Source organism: Phyllostomus discolor, chromosome 12 (assembly GCF_004126475.2).
Source record: "Phyllostomus discolor isolate MPI-MPIP mPhyDis1 chromosome 12, mPhyDis1.pri.v3, whole genome shotgun sequence".
Classification (NCBI taxonomy): domain Eukaryota; kingdom Metazoa; phylum Chordata; class Mammalia; order Chiroptera; family Phyllostomidae; genus Phyllostomus; species Phyllostomus discolor.
The window spans coordinates 68,117,570-68,141,925 of NC_040914.2; the positions used below are offsets into that span (position 1 = coordinate 68,117,570).

General features: G+C 41.7%; 1 protein-coding gene and 1 long non-coding RNA gene across 2 annotated transcripts; one reads left to right on the plus strand and one right to left on the minus strand.

The window, feature by feature from the left end:
- Positions 1-353: 353 nt before the first annotated feature.
- On the minus strand, positions 354-23,386 carry LOC118497546. The gene is made up of 3 exons (XR_004900071.1): positions 23,376-23,386; positions 9,606-9,611; positions 354-429 (listed from the first exon to the last, which is right to left on the minus strand). It is a non-coding gene; the product is annotated as an uncharacterized LOC118497546 (long non-coding RNA).
- On the plus strand, positions 12,761-21,079 carry CLEC3A (C-type lectin domain family 3 member A). The gene is made up of 3 exons (XM_028502054.2): positions 12,761-12,946; positions 17,806-17,889; positions 19,491-21,079. Exons 1-3 carry the CDS (start codon positions 12,832-12,834, stop codon positions 19,880-19,882), a joined length of 591 nt encoding a protein of 196 aa, XP_028357855.1. The 5' UTR covers positions 12,761-12,831; the 3' UTR covers positions 19,883-21,079.
- Positions 23,387-24,356: the final 970 nt, after the last annotated feature.

Below are 24,356 nucleotides of genomic sequence, written 5' to 3' on the forward strand. Positions count from 1 at the left end.
CCTACAACAGAGGTTTTGTAACTAGGAGGAGGAAAAACATGCCAGGCAGGAAAAAAAGCTGAGTATGTTCATCATGGAGAATAATAAATTGTATCTAACGGGTATTTGTGAGTATTACATGTTCTCAAAATAGTAGGTATCAGAAAACATTAGAACATAAGCTCTTTGCAGGCAGAGATTCTGTCCGTGTAGTTAACTGTTGTATTCATGCACCTTGAACACTTCCTGGCATACAGCAGGGCCTAACCGATCTCTATCTAGCAAATGGACAAATCTGACATAGGGATGCAGACAGGGACAAAATTCTTTTTTTGTTGTTGTTGATTTTTTTTTGCGGGGGAGAGAGAACCATCAATTTGTTATTCCATTTACTTACGCATTCATTGGTAGATCCTTGTATGTGCTCTTACTGGGGAATGAACCCACAGCCTTTATGTACTGGGACGATGCTTTAACTGACTGAGCTACCCAGCCAGCCAGGGCATGGGGCCATACTCTCATCAAAACAATCAGTGGTCTTCCCCATTCATGGCCCAGAAAACCAGTTCTGACACAGGTCATCTTCTCACCCTTTTGTACCTATTCCCCTTAGCTTGACAAGCCTTGGAGGAAATGACGTTATTATTCCAGAGCAGGTGGTTAGGAACATGAATCCTAAGTCACAAATATAAGACAAAACTGTATCACTAAACTCCGGCCCTGTTTCCAGGAGAGTCTGATTAATACTGACTCAAGCCTTGTCAGTGATATGAAGTAAAGGATAAATCCAATTCCCCCATCATGGACTTCTCATAGTAGAACACTACATTTGTCAAACACCCAAAACTTTGCTTTATTAAATAGTTGTGCCCAACAAGTCAACTGAACATCCTGAAACAAATATACAAACAAAAGTCAGCAGAAAACTGAAAATTTCACTTCTCACAATGATTTCTATTGATCAGAACTAGCAAAACAGAAAAAGAGTGGGAGAGGAGACTAAAGCCCGTGCAGTCATGTATGCCAGACCTTGTATCCTTAGGCATGAACCATGCGATGCATGGCTGGCAAGAGATGCAGGCGTTGTTGAATAACAAACCGTCCAAATCACAGGGGTTGCTGCTCCAAAAAGAAAGTACCCAAGGCTTCACACCCCCAAGAGTTTAAAAGGAAATTCTTATACAGTCAGAGAAGTTCTTCCCTACACAGTGGTAATCTGAAAAATAAACAGGATTTTGGCACAGAAAGAGTTTGTGGCAGACCTTACTGGTTGTTTATCCAAAAGCCACCCCCCACCCTTTTCCTTGCTGACAGAATCTGTGCTTTATTCAAGTATCTGCTAAAGCACCTGCCATCTCAGGGAAAATGGGCCTGGCCCCTTGTCTAGGATTTCTGTGACCCAATTCTGGCCTAGGAAACATTGAGGAGAAATCTTCTAGGGAACATCTGAGTGCATGTTTCCTTCCCTGAAAAAAGGGAGGTACGTGAGGACCACGTTTCTGTCCCACAAAGCCTGCTGCTCACTGCTTTCCAAGTGGTGCTGTGCAGGTGTGATGCTCGGCGCTGCCACAGCCATCTCACACCTCAGAGAAGGCCTAGGGAGCTGTGAAGACGGCTGGGCCAATACCCAAATGTTGAGCTGCTGAGCTCATGCTGCACTATCTCCCCCAGGTTTCTTATTATGTAAGAGAAAGGTACCCCTCCCCATTTGTTTAAGATGTTACTTATAGCAGAACATGCCCCGAAGTGATTCAAATTTGTACTAAGACTGTCAGGAATTGTATGGCTGTTGCTTGGTAACAAACCACTTAAGGACCTTAAACAACAACCACTTCATTTGGTCACAATTCTGTGGATCTAATGTCGTGTAGCAAATTACCTAAAAAATTAGCAACTCAGAATAACAATATACATGCATTATTTTACATAGTTTTGGGGGTCAAGGATTTGAGAGGGGTTTAGCTGGGTGGTTCTGGATCAGGATGAACCTCTGCAGAGGGACAGCGGAATGTCTTCAGGATAGGGCAGCTGGCTTCTCCCAGAGCAAGACACCCAAGAGAGGAATGAGAGTGGCAATGTCAGTTATGACCTAATCTTGGAAGGCACATACTGCCATTTCCACCAGGTCAGTCCTGCCCACAGGAGGGGACTACACAAGGGTGTGAACACCGACAAGTGAGGACCTGTCACTGGGAGTCACTATCGTCCACCCCCTAAGTCTATTATCAGACAGGGTTCATTCAGAGAAGCAAAAGAATCATTAAGAGATACACATGCAAGCATGCACATACTCATATTAAAGAGTTGATTACAGGGAACTGACCTGAAGCAATTGTGGGAACTAGAGAAACGGCCTCTGTAAGGCTGTTAATGCTCACGTCTGAGGCTGGAGCAGGAGGCCCAGGGGGCTGGCGTGGGCAAGGGAAGACGGCAGTAGAGTGGGGGAGAAGGGAGGCAAGCTGGAATCCGTGAGCATGAGCCGAAACCCTCATCAGCCTCTCACTGCCCCAAACTTTTGATGTTGTGGGTGTCCTGCAGGGAAAGCTGGTGCCTCGCCATAATTCAAAACATACAGGGAAGGGGGTTCTGGGAACACAGTGGAGCCAGGCTGAGCCGATATCTTCCAAAGTCACTGCAGTGGCTTACCCTTTCTGGGACAGTGACGAGGACAGGGCACAAAGAAGCATCTGGGGTGCTGGGAATGTTCTGCTCACATCATCTAGGTACTGGTAGCACATACTTGAATTTTATGAAGAGAAAGAAAGCTGTATACGTACAATTTGGGCATGTATCTACATGTGTGTTATGCTTCAGTGAAATGTACACATTTAAAATATTGCTGTATGTTTTATGCAAAAGACTGAGGAACCCAAAAAGAAAAAAAATAATCTCAGCCCCCAAAAGGAACCATTAACTGCTATTTTGATCTATAAACCTGTTACTCCCCAACTTGTAAGTTCTACTTTATAACTGCTTTTTCCTCTTTAGAAACATACTATGTGCATTTTCCATGTCAACCGATATCCTTTATAACAGAACTTTAATGGTGGCATAGAAGACTAATTAACACTAGATTAATCCCCTTTGAGTAATCCTCTTTCAATTTTTGGTTGTTAGGAATAATTATTTTGCTTACTCCTTCTAAACTATTGTCAATAGACCCAAGCCAGGACCATGAGCTCCTTTATTTCCAATAAGGGATACTCAAGGCATGTACTGGGTTTTCAACAACAATCCCAGCTACCTGGTATATATCTTGGAGGATGGCCCAGTCTCCCTGAGCAGAAATAAACAACAGACGGAAGCAGGCGTGGTGAATGTGGGTCTTTCAGAGACATTAGACTGTCTCCTGGACTGACTGTCTCCTGGACTTTCTGTCTCCACACCCAAGCAGCCAAGCTCTGGGAATATTTCCTGTCTGGTTTCCACTGGAAGGAACCCTTCAGCAAAAAAAAAAAAAAAGTCTACCAATATCCAATGCAAATTGGATGGCCCTTGGCTCATCACAGGAAAGAAGAAGCTGAAAAATATTCCTGAGATGAAAACTAGTCATTCATAAAACACTGACCCCTGTGTTATTTACCAGACATTCAAAATGGACATGCTAGTGGTTCTGTGAAAGGAAAGAAAAGCTGGTTCATATTCTGAAGTCCTAAAGGCCTTCTGCCTCTGAGAAAAAGAGCAGTATTTGTGGAGCACCAGCACAACTCTCCCTTAAGCCCATCTGAGGGACCTCTCCACACCGCTAAGAAAAGATACAAAATTGAAAGCTGCTTCTTACATATTTTTCCTTCTCCAGAGTTACGTATGAGGGAAGCATTTGGGAGCATGACTAGGTGATATGGGCAGGGAGTGCAGAAATACCTGAATCCTGCCTTGGCCTGCCCAACCCTCCTCCTTCATGCATAAGGGACTGTGAGGAGTGGACACAAGGACCTGCTCAGCTGGTACAGAGCTTGTGTCCCAAACTCCATTACAGAGTGCTCTGCTGTATACTGCGCTGGACCACAGAAAACTGCCCCAAGTACAGAAGCTTCTGAGATGAGAACCACATCTCAGGACTTCACCAGCATCCATCCAGCTGCATACGACAGAGGAGCAGAGAGATGAGCAGGAATGTTCAGGGGAAGAGGCAAAGAGAAAGAGCTAGCCATTTTCATGTGGCCCCCTTTTGGGAATCAGTGAGCCTGTCTGCTGGGCCAGCAGCCCAATCTGTGTCCTCAAACGGACCCAGTCCAATCACTAGTCTTTCCTCCTGGAAAGGAGACAAGCTAAGACCTTCCCTGTCAAGTATCATTCACAGTATGTATTAAGACTCTTAAATATTCATCCCCCTTGGCCCAGTCATAATAGTTATTACTTATTGATGCTTACTGTAGAATAAACATTGTTTTAAAAGTTTTACAAATACTAACCTACTTATGCCCCACAAAAACCTCGTATTTTAAGGACCGCTACTGTCTCCTAAGTTTACAGATGGGGAAATCAGGATGTGGGGAGACTGGTCCATGATCCACATCTGGTGGCAGAGCCTACCTTTGTTCCCAAGAAATCCAGGCTCCAAGCACTGCTATTAAGCATCGGATTACGCAGCCTTTCAGTAAATCCACTTGTAAAACAGTGTGTCCTAAGAAAATAATCTGGAGTACAGATAAAAAGATTAACATGCAATGATGTTGTCTCATATTTATCTTACACATATCTCATTGTTATTTATAAGAGAAAAATTGAATGTGAGTTAAAAAATTGAAGAAACTTTTGTAAAATAAGGTACACTGAATATTATGTACCCTTTGAAACAATGTGTAATAACTTTGTTGGTGGGGTAATAGGGGCAAACCTAGGGCAACTGCAGACCTACCCAAGGCTTCTACATGATACGGAGAGCACAGTTCCTCTGAACTGTCACTCAGCCCTACTGTCCTGTCATATTAGGGAGGATCAGGCTGCCAGACTCCCAGCAGGGGCTCTAGGACAACTCACCAACTGTACAATGAGCCCCGCCTTGACAGACAAAAACTTTACCAGGGTTAGAACCACTCAGCATCCCCACCTATTTAATAACCATTGTTAGCATTTGCTATTGGACAGGCATTGTTGCAAGCTATTATGTACACTCACTAATTTAATCTCCATGTAGGAGAGGTAGATGCTGTTGTTACACCTTCTCTCTCTCCCTATGAAATAAGAGATGTGGCAGCAACAACACACAGCTGAAAAATCATAAAGCCAGGATTCAAGCCAAGGTAGCCTGGTTCTAGAATCTTCATCCATAACCACCACCCCACCCAGCCATTTCAGCATAGAGCCTGTGGTAGGAGCCACCTCCTGCCCACCAGCCTGTGGGCATGGATATGTGTGGCCCTGGGGCCAGCACAGTTCCGCAGTAAGTGTGAGGTGCATTCAAGAACATGGATCCAGCCCTGGCTGGTGTGGCTCAGTGGATTGAACATGGGCCTGGGAACCAAAGGGTTGCTGGTTTGATTCCCAGTCAGGGTACATCCCTGGGTTGTGGGCCAGGTTCCCAGTAGGGGACATGCCAGAGGCAACCACACATTGATGTTTCTCTCCCTCTCTCCGTCCCATCCCCTATCTCTAAAACTAAGTAAATAAAATCTTTAAAAAAAAAAAAAAAAACATGGGTCTGGACCTAGGGCTCTAGGGAACAGGTAGCAGTAGAGACTGGATCAAAAGATGCAGAAGGACAAATTCCCCCACCCCCTTGCACACACACACCCCCTACCCATCCTCCCACGGTCTACAAGCAGAGAGGAATATGCAGGGGCAGTGCGTACTGGGAAATCTCTCTACCTTCCACTCCATTTCACTGTGAACCTGAAACCACTCTTAAAAAAAAGTCTGTTAAAATTTAACTTTTTAATCCCTACTTATTATTTTCCTCACTTCCATGTCTAATGAATTATAGAAATTGCTTGAACTCATTTTCTAACTCCAAAGACCAAGGCTTATTTTCATCTTTTTCCTATTTTACTTCTTTAACATATTTGCCAGTTCTGTCCTCTCCCTCCTCCCTAAGAACCTTCAGCTTAAGTTAAAAAAATGTTTGTTGAATCAGTGAAAGGAAATGCAGTTGTTCTCTAGCTTTCCTGACCACTTAATCCCTTTCCTGTTTCCACCCAACCCTTAAAAATTTCTGGGACCCCATGGGGTCCTCTGATCCTCCTCTGTTCTCCATAGAAGTATCTGGCTTCATGCCCATCATTGGTTTCCTGCTATTATATATCACTGATTCTCTACTAACAAATTCTTGACTCACTCGTTCAACTCTTTTTACCTCATTCAAGCATCCAACTATCATTTCCAATCATCAACTAGACGAATTCAGCTGAGTGTCCCTTGAACACCTTAGTACCAACCTTATTTCAATCTTTCTACCCTAGCCATCTGTTCATTCTCTTCCTCTTTCTTTATTACTCTCAGATTCAAAAGAAATGTAAGTACCTAGGGCATTGTACATACAATTTGTCTAACTATGTGGTTTCCTTTCCTATTCTTTCCGAGAAACAGGTATCACAGACACAGTTTCCTTGGTTTACCCATTAAGGACAATTTCATTTTCCCCCTTCAGGGTTTCAGCCACAAAGAGCACTTCCTGGAAAGTGTTTCTAAACCAAAAGGAATCACTTGACTCTTTACTTGAGTCATCTCAAGGGGAACACAAGATGAGACTTTAGTTCTGTCCCTAAATTCTCATCAGTAAAATGGTCATGGATTTAAGGTTGGAAACTTAGTACCCACAAAGGCAGCCCTTCTCAAAGGTTCACTCTGACAAGGTGCATCATCTTGCTCCAAGCACAGGCACAGTCTGCAAGCCTCTGAACTCCAAGGAAGAACAATGACCTCACTGTTTTCACCTGAAGGTCGGAAACTCTTTCCACCAAGTCCAACCTTGGGAGGCCCACAGAGAGGAATTATGAAGGTTTTCCACTGTGGGCTGCCCTTGCTCTCGGTGGAAGGGAGGTGAATACTGACTTATTTGTATTCTTGGACTATCTTGGCAGCAGGGCCAGGCAAACCTCATACTAAATTTGAAACACCAGTACACCTAAGAAAAACAGGCCAACGGCTGTTTGCCTTCCTTTAAAAACACACTGTTCGCTGCAGTGAGTGCTTGGAGGATGGAGCGCGGCTATACCAGATGGACCCAGTGGGGAAGCTGGAGAGAAACAATTTCATGGTCAAATCATTAAGAGCTAGGACATTATTATAATTAAGATGGTGATAATGATGATTAATTTAGTAATAGTTAAATCCACATATGAAATAATCTGTTCTGTATCAGCCACTAACTATATTGCCTGTTTTTAGGGCATCTTTTTAATCTTAACAATAATACTGGCAAATAGTCATTATGATCCCCAATTTACAGGAATGTGAGGCTCAGAGAGGTTAATGAACTTCTCAAATTATATATGGGTGGCTGGCAAATGAGACAGCCCTGATTCAACCCCAGGTCTGCATAATCTCTTTTGTGCAGTTTCCACTACTGCATGTTGCTGTGGGAAGTAAGGACTCAAGTGAGGTGTCTGACTGCTGGGAGCCAAGGATGCAGCGGCTCAGCTCCTGCCAGAGAGGCCCTACAAGGAGGCAGGGTGGGATGGGGCCAGAAGAACACTTGATCCTGGGTGGGGAAGGGGGGGAGGTAGTTCAAGATGAGAATACACAATAGAAACCAGCTCAGAGAAATAACTACCAATGACCCAAGCAGACCAGAGGGACTCAGGCAGAGGTCACTACAACTAACGTCAGGAAGAACCCACAGAAATTACAGCGATGACGGAAATATGCAAACAGGGCAAGTCACACATAGCAATGTCTGGTGGCATTCATGAATTAAATTTGGAGCTGAAATCTTTCCTTACAGGTTGCCGAAAACAAAAGCTGGTCTTATGTATAAGAGAGAAGAAGACATAGAAGAGGAGGAGGGGCGTCTTCTGGAGTAAGGCAGAACTTTCTAGCAATAGAATTGGCTACCCTTGTTAGGTAGTGGATTCTGCATAATGGGAAGTGTTCACAACAGACATTTGTCTCTCTCAAACTTGGGATTCCATTGTCCTCATCCCACCACCCTGATTTTATCAGAAATATTCACACTGACCTTCTAGGTAATCCCAGGAAGCTCCAAATCCCTTGTACCACCCCGTGGGCCTCACACCTCAGTTGAACTCTAATGTAGGAGGACCAAGTTTGATGAACACTAGAAACTGAGGATTCTAAGTCACTTCACTCCCTAAGGCTAGGTCTCATCTACTATCAAAGAGAGATATCAATGCCTTCTTACTGGGTTTAGATGAAAAATCCTGGCATAGTAGTTAAGATGAGATTAATTGAATTGAAATTGCCACTCTCTTGACTTCAGACCCTCATGGTCGAACCATTTCATGTAATATACATGTATTAAATGCCCACTAAGCATTAGTCATTTTGTTAGCCACAAAAACTGGGCTATCCAATATGATGGATACTAGCCACTCTCAGACCGGTTTAGCCAATAAATAAGAAAAGAATAGGACAAGATCCAAGTCCAAGGTAAAAAAATGTGGGGAGACAAATATCAAATAAGTACATGTTTAGAAGTCCTACGATAGAAGTATGTTCAGTGTGGGTACAAATGAGACCAAATCTGTGGGGCTGTGGTCAGAGCAGGGTGGTTCTGAGGACCCTGTGTGGGTACGATGCTCCGACATGCGTACGATGGTCGTGTGGGAAGCCCCAGTTCCCTTTGAGGGATCACCTCCTCTGACAAGATATGACTTGAATACTTTACAGGTGTGCTCTAATCTCTCATTTATTCTGTAAGACAGACATCCAGGGTCAGAAAGATGACAAAGTCTGACCCTTGTCACAAAACTAATAAGTAACAGACCTGAATTTTACCCCCAAATTATCATAGTCTTTGCTCTTTACCTATATTCAGTGCTGCCCTATTTCAGCAGTCTCAACCTTCTTCCCTAGAACCTGTCCCATCCGTCTCTTCAAATGCCCTGATGTTTACCAGTCAACAGTGACAAGTAACAGCCCTAACAGAAACCAGACAACCTGTACATACACCATAATCAATCTTCCCTCCAAGTATTTCAGCTGGTGGCACTCTGCTATATTCAATTTCAATCCTAACATTTCTGCTAAATGCTGCCCTTGAACCCCTGAACACAGCCTCCAAACACATTCAGCCTTGAGTACTAACAGACAAACAGCAATGGGCCAGACAGGCATGTTTGTTAGAATACGACACTGGAAAACAGCTTAGAGCAACCTTAAAACAGCAACCAGTGAAATAACTGCACCAATTAAACAGGATGGTCAGGGGATGTATTGTAAACAGCCATTCATTAAAGAAAGTAAAGCCCTGGTGACAGTTTTTAAATCCTCACCAAAACACTTTTGACTAAAGGCAATATTTTTATAGTTTTTATTCCCTGCCTATAAATGTGTGCTTCTTCTTAAATAGCCCTTTCAGAAACCAGGCCCAGCCCAGCAGATGAGCTGGCGACATCATCTTGCTGCACAGAGAAGGGATTGTTCAGCCTCCAAGAAAACCAGGTGAGGTCTGCCTTCCCTAAGGACAAGGTGGGGCAAGGACCGCCCATCCCCATTATCTTTACTGTGTACTCAGCACTTGATGCGATACTTTTCAGATCACTCCAATTCTTTTCCTCCTTTTCCTGTTGAAGTTTGGGGAGTGGGAGAGCTCCAGCAAAGGGCCATGTCTGGCGGGGAGGCCATGTCTGATGTTAGCTGGCATCTGGGACTAGGACAAAAATCCTTGCCTTGAGAATGTTCTCAGATCCAACTTCACCCTGGGATCCCTGCCCCCCCCTTCTAGCCAATCCTGCAGCCATTTAGTTTCCACAGGTTTTTCCCTGAAGGAAGATGACCTGGACTTGGAATTGCTGCAGGATGAAGAGAAGTTAAAGGAGAGTTCCCATCCCTGTCTGGCCTCAGGGCCAAGCACTTACAAAACAATCAGAACTTCCCCAGTGCTAAGAGTGATGGAGTTTTTTAGCAGGACTCCAAGTGTTAGTATGCCAAGTAAGTCATGGTCTCTTACTCTTCCATTGAAGAGTTGAGTTGCTCTTTTCTTGGTCCAGTGCCTTATTGCTGGAGTCTAAGGGAAGATGTGGGAAGAAAGGGAAGCAAAAGCAAAATGGTCCTGCCACACATTAGTAAATATTTATTGAGCAAATACTATGTGCCCAGTGCTGTGATACATGCAGAACTGAGCTAACCTGAAACAGCCCCTGCCCTCCAAAACTTACAGCCTAGCCAGAGAGACTGAAATCCAGCAAGGAAATAATGGAGTAAATAAATTTTTAAACAAGCACCAAATTATAGTAAGGGCTACACAGGCAGCAGGGTACTTTGATGAAGAGAACAGAATAGGATCTTTCCAGATTACGCAGATAGATAAAGTATGTCTGAGAAGATCTGAAGATTACACAGGTTTTCTAAAATTCACAGAGCCATACAACATAAAGAGTGAACTCTAGTGTAAACTACAGACTTTGGTTAATAATAATATATCAATATTTATTCATCAATTATAAGAAATATACCACACAAGTGCAAGATATTAATATAGGAGAAATTGGGGGGGGGCAAAGGGGGGTACAAAGGAGTCTTCTCTACTTTCTTATCAATTTTTCTATAAGCCTAAACTTCTCTAAAAATAAAGTCTATTAATTTTAAAAGAAGAAAGCATGGGCTTTCAGATCTGGCTAAAAGAAAACAAATCAGTAAAGTGTCAGAGACTTTCCTGGAAAAGAAAAAGAGCTTAGAAACATATAGATTTATTTTGAAGAAAAAAAGGCACCTTGCTCTTCTAAGTTTGAGTTGAACACAGCACCTATCAAAGATCCAAGAGAAATCATTAGCTTCCTACCCATATTCTGTAACTTTAAATCTCAGAGTAAAGGATTTAAGAAGCTGGCAAAAAGCATTTTTGGTCAATTGTAGGATCAGTTGTAAAACATTGATTCTTTTCCCTATTCGAATCGAAGCACATTTTTCACAACACAGGTCAAAAGAGAGATCTGGGGTCAATCAAAAATGGGGTTTTAATTTCCACTCCTATCCTTGGGATCTGAGAGACACTGGACAAGTCTTCCTGACTTTTCTGAGGTGCAGTCAGCTTCAACCATCTGCAACAGGGGTACCCAGCCTCTGGGCCATGGACCGGTACCATTCCAGGCCCGTTAGGAGCACAGCCACACAGAAGGAGGTGAGCTTGAACATAATGTGCTTGAAACATCCTGAAACCAGCCTCCCACCCCTAGTCCATGGAAAAATTGTCTTCCAAGAAACGGTCCCTGGTCCCCAAAAGGTTGGGGACTGTTAGTCAATAAAATTGAGAGATTACTTAGTCCACAGTCTTGCTGTGAAGACTAAAAAGGTCGGGCATTCCGGAAATGTACATACTACTGTAATTAATAGTAAGGATATTACAGTTGTTACCATTATTATTATTATTATTATTAAGCAGCACTGGACACTGTGCTAAGTGCTCTACCCATTATTTCAGTTCATCTTTCCCACAGCCCTGTAGAGTAAGCATTCCTGGCCCCATCATGAAGAGAAGACTCAGAGAGGCTCACTGACTTGCCCAAGATCACACAGCTGGTAAACAGGTGGACATGAGCCCAGCTCGTCTTGTTTCCACCCCACTCTCAAATGCAGGTAGGTCAGACTATGGCTTTCCTCACTGAGATTCAGAGGGAACCAATCACCCCTGGCTTCTTCCCTTATTATCTCAAAAAAAAGATAAAATTACTTTCGTCCTTCAGACCTTCCAAAATCTGCAAGCCCTGTGCTCTATCTGCACCTGCTCATCAGGTAACATGGATGGAGCCAGGCCCCAGAGGTCTTTTTTCTGAGGTCTAACTCACTCAGTCTTGGTCGCACCTGTGTGGAAATCCCTTGCTTTTGACACAAACAAAAGTCTATCTGGTTCTCAATTTTGTCCTTAAAGCCCTCATTAACATAAGTATAATTACACAGAGTCATTATATTTCTCTATTTCACTTGAAAGTGTTATTTAAGTGTTTAGGGTAGTTTCACAGAAAAAGTATTGGGTGGTGGGGATCCCCCATAATATACCTATAGTTGTTATTTTACACTGATTCTTGTGGAAATAATTCACTGTCTTAATTTTTTTTAACTCTAAGAGTGCAGTAAAACCCTGATAAAGAGATGCCTTATACCTAAACGTGTGCTGTCCACTTCAGCTCTTTCCATTATTTCCTGTAAGCAACCCATCGCCAAGCTCCACTCGGGCTGTGGAGATGCACAAGTGGGTATAGAAACACAGGGGTGTTGAAGCATCACATACACACAGTAACTTTCCTGTTTTGGGGTGTGTGTGTGTGTCTGTGTGTGTTTCTTGGTCATTTTTTTGTCCTGAAAACTGAATTGGACACATTCCTAAAACATTAAGTGAACTCCAGAGCTCCAAATAAAAGACTTAAATGTTGGGATGTTCACAGAGACTCCACACTTCCTAGACCCTAGATTTGTTTTTAAAGGAAAACGGACAAAAATCTTTGTCCCTTAATTAACTCTGATACACTGTGAAAGGGCAAGTCCACTAGGAAAGGTAGCACACATATTAAAATAGCAAAGTCTGACACGAGGAATGAGAACAAGGGGCCACCTTATGCTGTGGCCAGCCGAGGCCTTCAAACGTTTCGTCAGCAGGACGGAAGCCAGCCCTCCCAGCTCACTTTTATAAAGCTGGGCCTGGCATTCCAGAGCAACATGTGGCTGTGCAGCCTGCTTGTCCTGTAGCTGCTTCAGGGGAGCTGGCAAAGTGGCCGTTGGACTTGCCCTGGAGCCATGGCAAAGAGTGGACTTGTAATTTACGTCCTGGTTATCACCTTACTCCTGGACCAGACCACCAGCCACACATCCAAGTTCAAAACCAGGAAGCACAGCAAACGCCGAGTGAAAGGTAATGGGGCTTCTCAGTCTAGGCTTTTCAGGAAGGGCAGGGGCTGGGCTTTGTTTATCTCCAAACCCATCCAGGAGACTGTCCCTGGTGACAGTGCCATGCCATCATATGGGCATGGCATTTCATGGGATTGAGTGACCTTCTAATTCTCTGGAGAGTTTGATATTTAAGAGTCATGTAACAGGTTTGATTGTTTTTTACAGAGGAAAAAAAGCTCTTGTGATACAAAAATAATTCTGTATTATATATCCTTTGTCAGGTGGGATTAGGCCTGTAGAATGTTCTTCAGAGGGAGTCACCTGGATATGGTATTATGAATGAGGGGTCAAGCAGAACATATTGATTATTGAGTACACTGTTTCACTCGTAGAGATTGTGTAACTCTATTCAAAGGTAACTGTGAGATCATTATAATCTTATTCAATGTGGAGTAGAGGTTAGAGCCATTGGTAATAATAATTTCTGTTTTGTCACTGGTTATCATGTATCTTTTTATATCCCTTGCAATATAAGGACAGTCTATATTATATATATTAAAGCTTTTCAATGTCATAGAGAACTTAAACCTGTCTTTAACTTAAACATATTTTAACTTGCGAAGTCATACAGTGTTTGAAGATCAATTTAATGCAAACTAAATCCACAAGCAATCTCAAATTGTGGGTGACTTAGCTAGGTTAAGTGGTAAAAAGTAAATGTTGCAAAGAATAAAGATGATCTCAGTTTATTTGACACATGCTGAAACCAACGCAAAAGGAAAAAACATGGGTAAGGTTTTATCTCATACTCTGAGTCATTTTCACATAGGATATTTTAAGGTAAATATTATGACACTATTTTCTCATCCACTGCACTTCACTAATAACAACACACACACACACACACAAGCACCGACAAGGTCAGCTTTGATTTGACACAACACAGACGTCTGGTGGGTAGAAAGGGTGCTTGTCTTACATTGTGTTTTTATGATTATAAAAAGTGCGCTTTTCTAGGAGAATTTATATAATTTAAGTCTGATGCAAAGTTTCTTAAGTGGGATCTTTTTTCCTTATAAAATATACTGTTCTGTTACCTCTTTTAATGAAAGACTGAAATATCTCCCATGCATAATGGAGGTATGTTGGTGAAGATGGGGGTGGGGGAGAGAGACCGTACTGGGTGACGTGGCATATTTTTGTTGCCAGCATTTCTTCACCAACAGGAGGGAGTGGCACCGTGGTGACCACCCAATAGGGATGTCGGTGGGAGGGGTGTGAATGTGTGAGTGTGCGTATGTGTTCTGAGTGGCTGCTTCTGAAATATTCGCAGTTCAGGTCATAGAGAGCTCCCCTCCCCCCACACACATGTGTACACACGTGAAAACACACTTTTTAAAAACTGACTGGGTACACATCTTAAATATTATCCTTTCTATGCAGTTTTTGCCAGTCTTTGCTGTTAGTTCCCAAAAAGCAGATTCTACAGTAGATGAAGTAGTAAGCCTGGATTTGCAGAACAGTTCTCATCCCACGCTCTCAAACACAGAGTATTTTAAGTACCTGCAAATAATACTTTACGAAACCAAAAGAAAAAGCCATTTTCTCTCTTTCAATCTTCTCCACAGAATTGCCCACTGTTATTTGTCAGGAGGTAGTGTTCCCAGTTTTTTAAATGCACAAGTAAAATCATATTTTTAACAAAGTAAGAACTGGCTATACGAAGTGTCTGGTAGACAAGCAGACAAGCTAATTAACTTCATCTACTAAACCTTGGATAGATATCAACACAAGGCACACCTCAGTCACTCTGACAACTGCATAGTATTCCCCTGTGTGTCTGGGTCATGACTTACTTAATCTGCCTCTTGGTGAACTTTTGTGTGGTTTCCAGTCTGTCTCTTCTTGAGTCAGTGCCTCGGTGAACTGCATTATACACATATAAAGACACTCCCAGACTTACAGTGGGGTTATGCCCTGATAAACCCATCATGAACTGAAAATATCATAGGCTGAAAATGCACTGAATACACCTTACCTATCAAATAGTATATAGCTTAGCCTAAACGACCGTACATGTGCTCATAACACAATATTCAAAATGACGCTGACAGCACAGTACGCCATGCAGAGTATCAGCTGTTTAGCTCCATGGTCACATGGCTGACTGGAAGCTGTGGCTCTCTGCCTCTGCCCAGCATCACAAGAGAGAATGGTACCACATACCACTCGCCCAGGAAAGGATCCAACTTCAAAATTCAAATATAGTTTTCACGCCATCATAAGGTCAAAAAAACATAAACTGAACCACCCTGACGGCAACCATCTATATGTGTACTGATCCCCATGCTAGGATGTTCTCATATGTTTCCAGCAGCAAAGTTGCAGGTTGATCATACTTTCTATCCGTCTCCTAAAATAACAGCTTCAACCTGTGATGCTGCCTTCAGTGCCTGAGACTATCCATTTCCTCAGACCCTACAGCCCAACATCACACCTTCAGCTTCAGCCCTGCCAACCTACTGAAAAGAATGAAAAACTTTTTCAAAGTTTGTGTCTATCTAAATGTCACTGAGGCTAAGGTATTTTCCATATGTTCACTGGTCATGTCTTCTGAGAATTATTTCTGCATCATTTCTTTACTGCACCTATGTTGGAACACACAGATAATAAAGAAAACGAGCCTTTTTGAAAACACAGAATGACAATCGAGTGATTTAGCTCAAAAGGAAAGATATTTCTGGTACTTACTGCACAGGTCTCAAAAATTATGTGCTATAGTAATGAATAAAACACAACTTTTGCAGTGAAACAGCAGCTGCCCACAATCACTGTGGACAAAGTATGGTCACATGTGTCACACAAGACAGAAGCAGATGCCGAGACACCCGGGTAACGACTTCCATAGTGATTTCCCAGGGGCCTAATATTAATTCTTGTATCTTTCTGTTAATTGCAATGTTTACAGCTTCTTTGTGGATATCACTTGTGTGAATGGAATGGAGCCCTGGCCATTGTGGCTCAACTGGTTGGACGTAGTACAGCAAAGTGAAAGGTTGCCAGTTCAATTCCTGGTCAGGGCACAGGCATTGTGAGTTCAGTCCCCAGGTGGCAACCAATCGATGTTTCTCTCCCTCTCTTTCTCCCTCCCTTTCCCTCTCTCTAATAAGTCAATATTTTTATAAATAAATAAAATGGAGCAGGAAGCTGAGAGAATGGGGGAATGACATTTATAGGGTCGACAACTTATAATTGGAAGCAAGTCTTCAGGTCTTTGCAAGCCTGGCCTCCAACAACCAATGGTTTTACAGTCTTAATATATTCCCATATTTATTCTGGACTGAATGTTCCCTTTGAGGAAATGCTTACACTATTGCATTTCTAGGCTGAGATACTGGATGCTTTAAGAATTGATGGACAGTATCAAGTGAAATGGGTCAAGTGAAGCAGGGAGCTGGGAGCACTCTGTGTACCCCAGAAAGCATTTTTCTAACCCAACTATGGAAATACCTGGCTTGCAAAGCACTTGTTTAAGGGGATGGTGAATCAGCATGTTTGGATTTGGGACTGTCCTAAAAAACTCAGCAAAGAGTGTAGATTCTTTAATGTGAAACTTCCACAAAGAGGTATTGGGGGACAGCTCGTATCAAGCTTTAAGCATCTTCTCTGTCTGAGACCATGGGTTAGGGATGGAGCAGGTAAAGACAATCATGGTGCTGAAGCAGATGGGAGGGATAGGGGGAGAACAGAAATGGAGTCAGTGAGTCAAAGCCCGACTGCACCTTACTAGCTGGGTGACCTTTTGCAGGTTCATTCAGCTGTCTATGCCTCTATTTCTTCTTCTGTGAGATGGGGACAGTGATGGTGTATATCTCACAGGAATAGTGAAAGAATTAAGCTCTTGATGCATAGGGTATAATAACACTTTAGTACTTTTTATTTTTATTATGATTTATTACAATTCCTACCTTTGGCTCTGGCTGGTGTGGCTCAGGGGATTGAGTGCCGACCTGCAAATCAAAAGGTCTCTGGTTCAATTTCCAGTCAGGGCACATGCCTGGGTTGTGGGCCAGGACCCCAGTAGGGAGCTTGTGAGAGGCAATGGATGGATGTATCTCTCAAATATCGATGTTTCTCTCCCTTTCTCCTGCCCTTCCCCTCTCTCTAAAAATAAATAAATGTGATCTTAAAAAAAAGAAAAAGAAACAATACCTGCCTTTAAAGAGTTCACAGCTGTCACTCTCTGAGGCAGTCCCCATCAGTTCTGGAATTTTGTTGATTCGTTCAAATATTATGAGTGCCTATTATGTGTCAAGTATTGTATTAAACATCAGGAATAGCCTGGTAAACCAGACAGATAAAATTAAGTAAAATGATTATAGATTGGAGGGAGTACTTTGAAGAAAAATAAAGTTCTAAAAAAGAGACAAGCCAGAGGGGTGCTAATGTAGAGAGGATAATCAGAAAAATTTTCTCAGAAGAAGAGATGTTTAAACTCAATCAAGAGATGAGTAGGAGTGTTCCAGGCAGAAGGCACCCAAAGGAAAGGGTCCTGTGGTGAGACAGCCTGCTGTGGGCTGCATCTGAAAGTCAGGGAGTCTGGAGCCAGATGGAGGGAGAGTTCCGCGGAAGGGACTGGAGAGGGAGATGGGAGCCCAATCTCACAGAAGGAGCTACTGGTATGATCACCCCCAGCAAACCATAATGAATCTTCTTGGTCAACTTATTTTCATGCTTTATTTTTCATGTACACTAGGCTCAATTTCAACAAAACCACCATTGCCTTAGGTTCTTGGTTCCAAAGCTTTATTTTATTTTGATCTTATTTTAATCATATGCTTTTTATTTCTCCTATACCACCCCATCCTAAAATATCTGCAGAAAAGGATGGAGACCTAAAGACTCAAGTTGAAAAGCTCTGGAGAGAAGTGAATGCACTGAAGGAAATGCAGGCTCTGCAGACAGGTAAGACCCATCTCATCAATGCCTCATCTCCAAGGAGCTGAGGGAAAATGGTGCATGTCAAGTTCTAGGTGACCTCTCTTTAAAAGAGACATTGACAAGCCAGACATGTCCAGGAGTAAGGATCCAAAAGCTGGGGAGATGATCATCTCAGGAAATCAGCTTAATTTTCCCTTCTTCTATATATGGGAGGTATAGAAATAAAAACAGGCATTTCAATAATATATTTATTTTAAAGTCTGTTCATAATTTTCTTATAGGCAATGACACAGAATTAAAGTATTAACTACCTTAAATAATTAGTATTCATTAGATGTTCACTAAGTGCTCTTTGAGAGACCTGCTGAGATTCAACTAAACGCAGGGTCACAGGACTCAGTCCACACACAGCAAATGCCCATGGAAGGATCTTGGTCAAAAGCACAGCCTCCCCAACAGACAGCAGCAACTGGCACTCCTTCCTGTCTGGAGTGGAGCCTCCAGCAGCCTATGCAGTCATACATTATTGACCAGGAGCTAGGAATAGCTCTGGCTTGCAAGGCTCAGAAGTCCAGGAACCAACACTCTCATAGCAACTTCAGAAGTGGAGCTTTGAGGGTCCCACAACAGACCTGCTCGATTATAAGAGTTATAGCCTTCAGAGAAGACTGAAGGTGTGGCCTCCAATCAAGTATTTATAATTCCCAGACCATCCATGTTACCAATGCAAGGTCATTTTTTTCACCAAAAGCAATGTTGCCTAGTAACACTGGTGATGTATTCCCTTTATCAGGTCTCCAGGGAAACAGAATTAAAAAGTTAAAAGCAGGTCAAATGTATGTGCAGAGGGGGAGTTTTGTTAATGCTTTACCTATAGTCAAGTACTTTATGAACATTAACAAATCAATCCTCAAACAATTTATGAGACATCTGCCATTATGATTGGCCTCATTTTACAAATGAGGAAACTGAGGCACAGAGAAATTAAATAATTTGTCCAAGGTTTACAAAGTTAGTAAATGGCAAAGCCTGATTCTCCAATGCTTTGCCTTAAACTATCTTTATGTGTGGTTTTAGCCTGGATAACCTGAACAATATTACCAGGGCTGAGTTACCTGAATAAGAAAAACACTGTAGCTCCATATACAAACTCAGACTTTTGCTCTTTTTTTTAATAATCATGGAATACCATTCCACCTGTAAAAGCCCCAAGGGAATCCAGCACATGATGGAGCTATACTAACTAACACACATGTGTATATTAGGCAGCATGAGGCTAGAGGCCATGTGTGAAGGGTGTAACAGACCTAGGTGTGTGTAGTGGTGACCTCACGTGCTGTGTAAGTTACATTCTTACATGCTGGTGCAAGTAATGACTTCTCTATGCCTCAATATCCTGATATGTAAAGATGAGGGTAATAAAATCCCACTTCATGGGATTGCTGTGATTATTACATGAGTTCATATAGGTAAAATGTTTGGTGCAAGGTCCAAAGCATGCAAAATCTCTAATAAATAAATGTTAACTCAGCATTACCATCACATATTCATTCCACAAGTATGTAATGTCCTGGATGTATTATGCTTTGACATATCTTAATATGTCAAATACCGCATCTTTACAGTCTGTCTCCGGGGCACAAAAGTTCACAAGAAATGCCTCCTTGCTTCAGAAGGCTTGAAACACTTCCATGAAGCCAACGAAGACTGTATTTCCAAGGGAGGGACTCTGGTTATCCCCAGAAACTCGGATGAAATCAATGCTCTTCGAGACTATGGTAAAAGGAGCCTGCCAGGTGTCAATGACTTTTGGCTGGGCATCAATGACTTGGTCACGGAAGGCAAGTTTGTTGATGTCAATGGAATTGCCATCTCCTTCCTCAACTGGGACCGAGCACAGCCTAATGGTGGCAAGCGGGAAAACTGTGCCCTGTTCTCCCAGTCAGCTCAGGGCAAATGGAGTGACGAGGTCTGTCGTAGCAGCAAGAGGTACATATGCGAGTTTATCATCCCTTAATAGATCCTTCTCAAATGCATCTTCCAGGCTAGTGAGGTCATGATTTATAGGCTAATGGTTCCCAAGAGTAAATCCAATTGTCCATAGGAATACAAGAGTCAGACAATTTTGCTACCATAGTTCATGGTGACTTTTCCCTCCAGAGGGCATGGGGGATCAGAAAATGATGATCCAGCTACATCCACACACTGTTAAAGTGGCTTCTGCAAAGTGGGCTGTGAAACCTTTCTTTCCTAGTCCCTCTCACTGATACAGAGCAGGTCTGTTATAAAAATACAATAGCCAGAAAAGCAAGCTATTCTCAAAAGTTTAGCATATATTTTATTAATGAAAATTCTCTAATCAGACATTCTAGGTATTATATAATCCAAAAACATTTTAGTCTGGTGCTCAATCTGTTCCATTCTGGCCACAGAACCTTGTTAACCCATTATTCTTTCTTTGAGTTCCTGCATCTCCTGATGGAAATTGTATCGTGTTTGCCATGTCAGAACATGAATGTCTCAGATTCCCACTAAGTCTTTTTGTTTCAAAACCCCTTCCCCATGCACACACCTTTTTTGGGGGGAGGCTAAAGTTCTCAAATAAGATCTGAAAGAAAATGATAAAGCAGCATATCTGTCAATCTTCCCCTTTCAGCATTGCATTACAATTTCCAGTTTGAACCAGTAACCCTAAGACAGAACAGGAGCAGTAGATTGTATGAGAAAATAGAAAAAGAAAAATGTCTTCTCTTTCCTTGCTTTAGCCTCCTACTATTCTTTATGAAATTGAGGGTGGACATAATGTTAGTTTCTTTTTTTACATACTTTATATTTTAGTAATCATATATTTAAGTCTATTAGGAGCAGCCTATCTTTGGAGGTTGAAAACTAGATTTAAATAAAACTATTTTGAAGTCACATATCTATGCAATTTTTAAAATTCTGCAAAATATTATTTCCATTAAATTGTTTTACTATATTGTATAAAATAATTTCCATGCTTACTAGGAAATTACAAATTTAGGCTTGAGAAAAATGGGCTTTTTAATTGTAAATAATTTTTAAGTAAATTTTGTTCTTCAAATGTCATTTTTTTCTTTAAATATTGACTGTATTTGGTGAACAATATGCTTCTCTGCAATCTTTAACTACAGGTGCTTGGAATCAAGTTTTGGTTATTTCCACTGTACAGTAATAAATCCTGAATTCTGATCAATATGGATGTGTTTGGATATTGATTATAATTATTCAAACTATGTTAGCTTATATCAAATTTGGCACAATTTGGGTGGACGGAACCCTGGATTTGATGAAACTCATGACTTACACGCACTAGGAGAATAATTTTACCTGACAATAAAGAGAAGTTTGTGAGGAGGATGGGAAATTTAAAAAGAAAATTGTACTGTAATTGTGTTTTTGTTGACCCTGGTCAACTCTCTACTCCAATATAACCATAATCTCCTTAAAGACTGTGATAATAATGAAATTAGTAGGCATTAATGGTAGCATATTTTCATGATATTCTAGGTATTGTGCTAAATTTTACATAGTTATTAATCTCCAGAACAACTCTGGGAACTGGGCTCCAGAATGACTTCATCTCACTGAAGAAGAGGAGAGATGTAGTAACTTGCCCTAAGTCACATGCCAGGAAGTAGTGGAGCTGTGACCAGAACCCAGCAAGCTGCTCAGATCCTACACCCTTTGCAACTACAAGGGAGTTATAACAAGGTCAAACCTGTTCAACTAAGCCTTGGAGGTAGGCAATAACCTGTTCTCCCAGTTCCCTCACCTGGGGTAACAATGTGGGTAAACAGCTGATCTAGAGAAGGCATTCAGTCTGAGGCTGCTTGGAAAGGGCTGAATAAAGACAACCGCAGCCGACAGAAGTCAGTGTCAGAGTTGGGGTTTCAAGGAGATGGGGTTAAATAATATCATCCTCTCCTCTTCTTTAAAGATAAGAAACTTAATCCAAAGGAATAGAGAAAATTTAGTGAGAGGGATCAAGATGAGCTAGCAAGACAATGAGCAGATGGACAGAAGACAAAGCAGGGCTGGAAGAGGTAGATTAAGGGATAAATTGGCTGGCCGAAGGTCAAACTCATCATGACCTTGACTTTTATTATTTAGCCAATGAACCAAAGGCCACACCCACAAGATTCACTAACCTAGACTTCTCTTTGGTCTATTTTGCCTGTTGGGCACTACATAGCCAACAATTGGTCTTTTGGCAAGATTGGTGAGAAGGCCTTTATTCTTGGGCCAACTTTTCTGTGTCCATGAAAGCTGCCTGGGCTACACAGTGGAGAAACATGCTGAAGCTTGGTGGAAAGAGTGCCAGGAGCAATCAGCAATATCTCTCACAAGTTTATCATTGGAGGATGTCAATATTTGTACCACGTAGTTGCCATCCCTACTGTAAACACCTGGCTTTCTGCAGATCCCAGTTACATTCAAAGCTCAACAAACCTTACCAGGAAGCTGATTCTGATCTCTAAGGTAGTGCTTCTCAAACTTTTTGTACTTACAAATCACCTGGGAACCTTACTAAATTGCAGACCCCATAGGTCTGGGCTGAGACCCCAGATTCTGCATTTGTAAAAGCTTCCAGGGGAAACCAACTATACTGGACCACACATTATGATCTGATAGCAAGGGCCTAAAGCTACAGTTACTTGCCCAGAGATAGTTGCTGATGGATTTCAACAAAAAAGTCAAGGGTAGGATCTATAGTTTGAGTGAAAAACAATACTTAGCATTTCCCCCCACAGATACTCCATCCATACCATTAAATGAGGTACAAAGAAAAAAATCAGTTAAAGAAAACATCAATAATAGAGACAATTTTAGGAGTATTTATTACAAGGCTCAATGGTTCCTTTCTCTGTCTTAGCACTGTTGAATTGCATTTATTAAACTAAAAATAAAGATATATACATTCTTACTTTCAGATTAGTGAAAACTTTCAGATCCTCACCAAATAAAACATGTTTAATGAATGAAGAAGCCCACAAATTTAGCTGGTTAAGTAACAAATTTAACTTGATGTAAGAAATGTGAAGGATACGTACTAACTGTACAGCACTGTGGTAGGTAACGTGGAGGGACAGAAAGGGAGCTGTGGCACCTACACCCATGGATATTACAACCTAGCATGCACAAGGGGAGCAAGACTAACCATTGGCACCTAAAAAGAAAATACTAGTAGCTCTAATTACATATGAAAGTTAAGTGGATTTACAGATTATTTCTATCTAGTTTTACCTAAACTTATACCCACAAAATGGGCAATGATTTAAATAAATTCCCTCAAAGAAATACCAAATTGAACATACACACAGTAATAATAAAACACACACACATACATGCGAGCAAGCACAGCTGACACTTCTACTCCTATGATTGGTTCAGGAGGCATATATAACCTAAGCAAAGCCAATGAGAAACTTCTCCAGTGGTGGCCATCTGACACTGGGGGCAATAAAACTTTTTCTGGTGGAGATGACAAATTGGGACAAAGTGCATTCACTCCTGGAAGCTCTGCTTCTGGAAGAATCCTTCCTTTCCAGATGGAAGCAATATGTAGTTTTCAAACATAACCAATGGTGAGAAATGATGGGGCAGGGAGGAAGGGAGGAAATGAGGAAGGGAGGAAAGGGAAGGGAGGGGGAGAAAGTGGAAGAATATGTGTGTGTTTTCGCATATTACTGACTTTGTCATTCTTAAGGCCTTGGTTTCAATTTCTGTGAGCTACTTCACCGTCCTTTCAAGCTGCACAAGATAAGTTATCTTTTTCATTTGAGCTAGTTTAAGTTTGCATAGCAGCCAGGACAGGCTTGGTTAAGACCTTATGGAGTTTCCATCTAGATAACCATAATATACAATAAAGACAAAGAAATAAACAAGATAATTTCTGAAAATGACATGAAAAAATATCGAAAGGTTGACATGAAAACAATGACATAATGAAAATGACAAAAGACAAAAATGAAACAGGAAAATGAAAGATGGTGTGATTGGGAGGAACAATGTTAGACAGGATGATTAACCCTTCAAATACAACCTTCTTTCCATTGAAAAAGAGAGTGGAGAAAAGACTGATCTCATAAATTATCAGAGCAAGAGTCCAAGAAAGACAGACCCTGAGAAACATGACTTACCCAAAATCACCCAAAAAGCCAGGGACAGGGCATGGATTAGAATTCAGTTTTTTGTTTTCCAATTCAGAGCCTGGAACATGCCAGGCCAGTTCAAGGTTAAGTAAGGTGAAGAGACTTGGAGACAGAAGATCCAGACTCCACACTTACTACGGGTGTGATTCAGGTAAGAATAAACTTTTGGGCCCCCACTTCCTCATCTATCAGTGGGAATGATCCATCAAAGAACTGTGAGTTGAGATTGGAAAATACACTTTATGAACAAGCAAACACTCTAGATATGGCATCTTAAAAAATAGTTTTGTTCCATTATAAAACCAAAACATCCAT

Bases quoted from the DNA above. Each gene is read 5' to 3' on its own strand.
- CLEC3A (XM_028502054.2), top strand. From the start codon at position 12,832: ATGGCAAAGAGTGGACTTGTAATTTACGTCCTGGTTATCACCTTACTC. The intron at 12,947-17,805 runs GTAATGGGGCTT...AAATATCTGCAG, and splicing joins CAGCAAACGCCGAGTGAAAG to AAAAGGATGGAGACCTAAAG. The intron at 17,890-19,490 runs GTAAGACCCATC...GCATCTTTACAG, and splicing joins AATGCAGGCTCTGCAGACAG to TCTGTCTCCGGGGCACAAAA.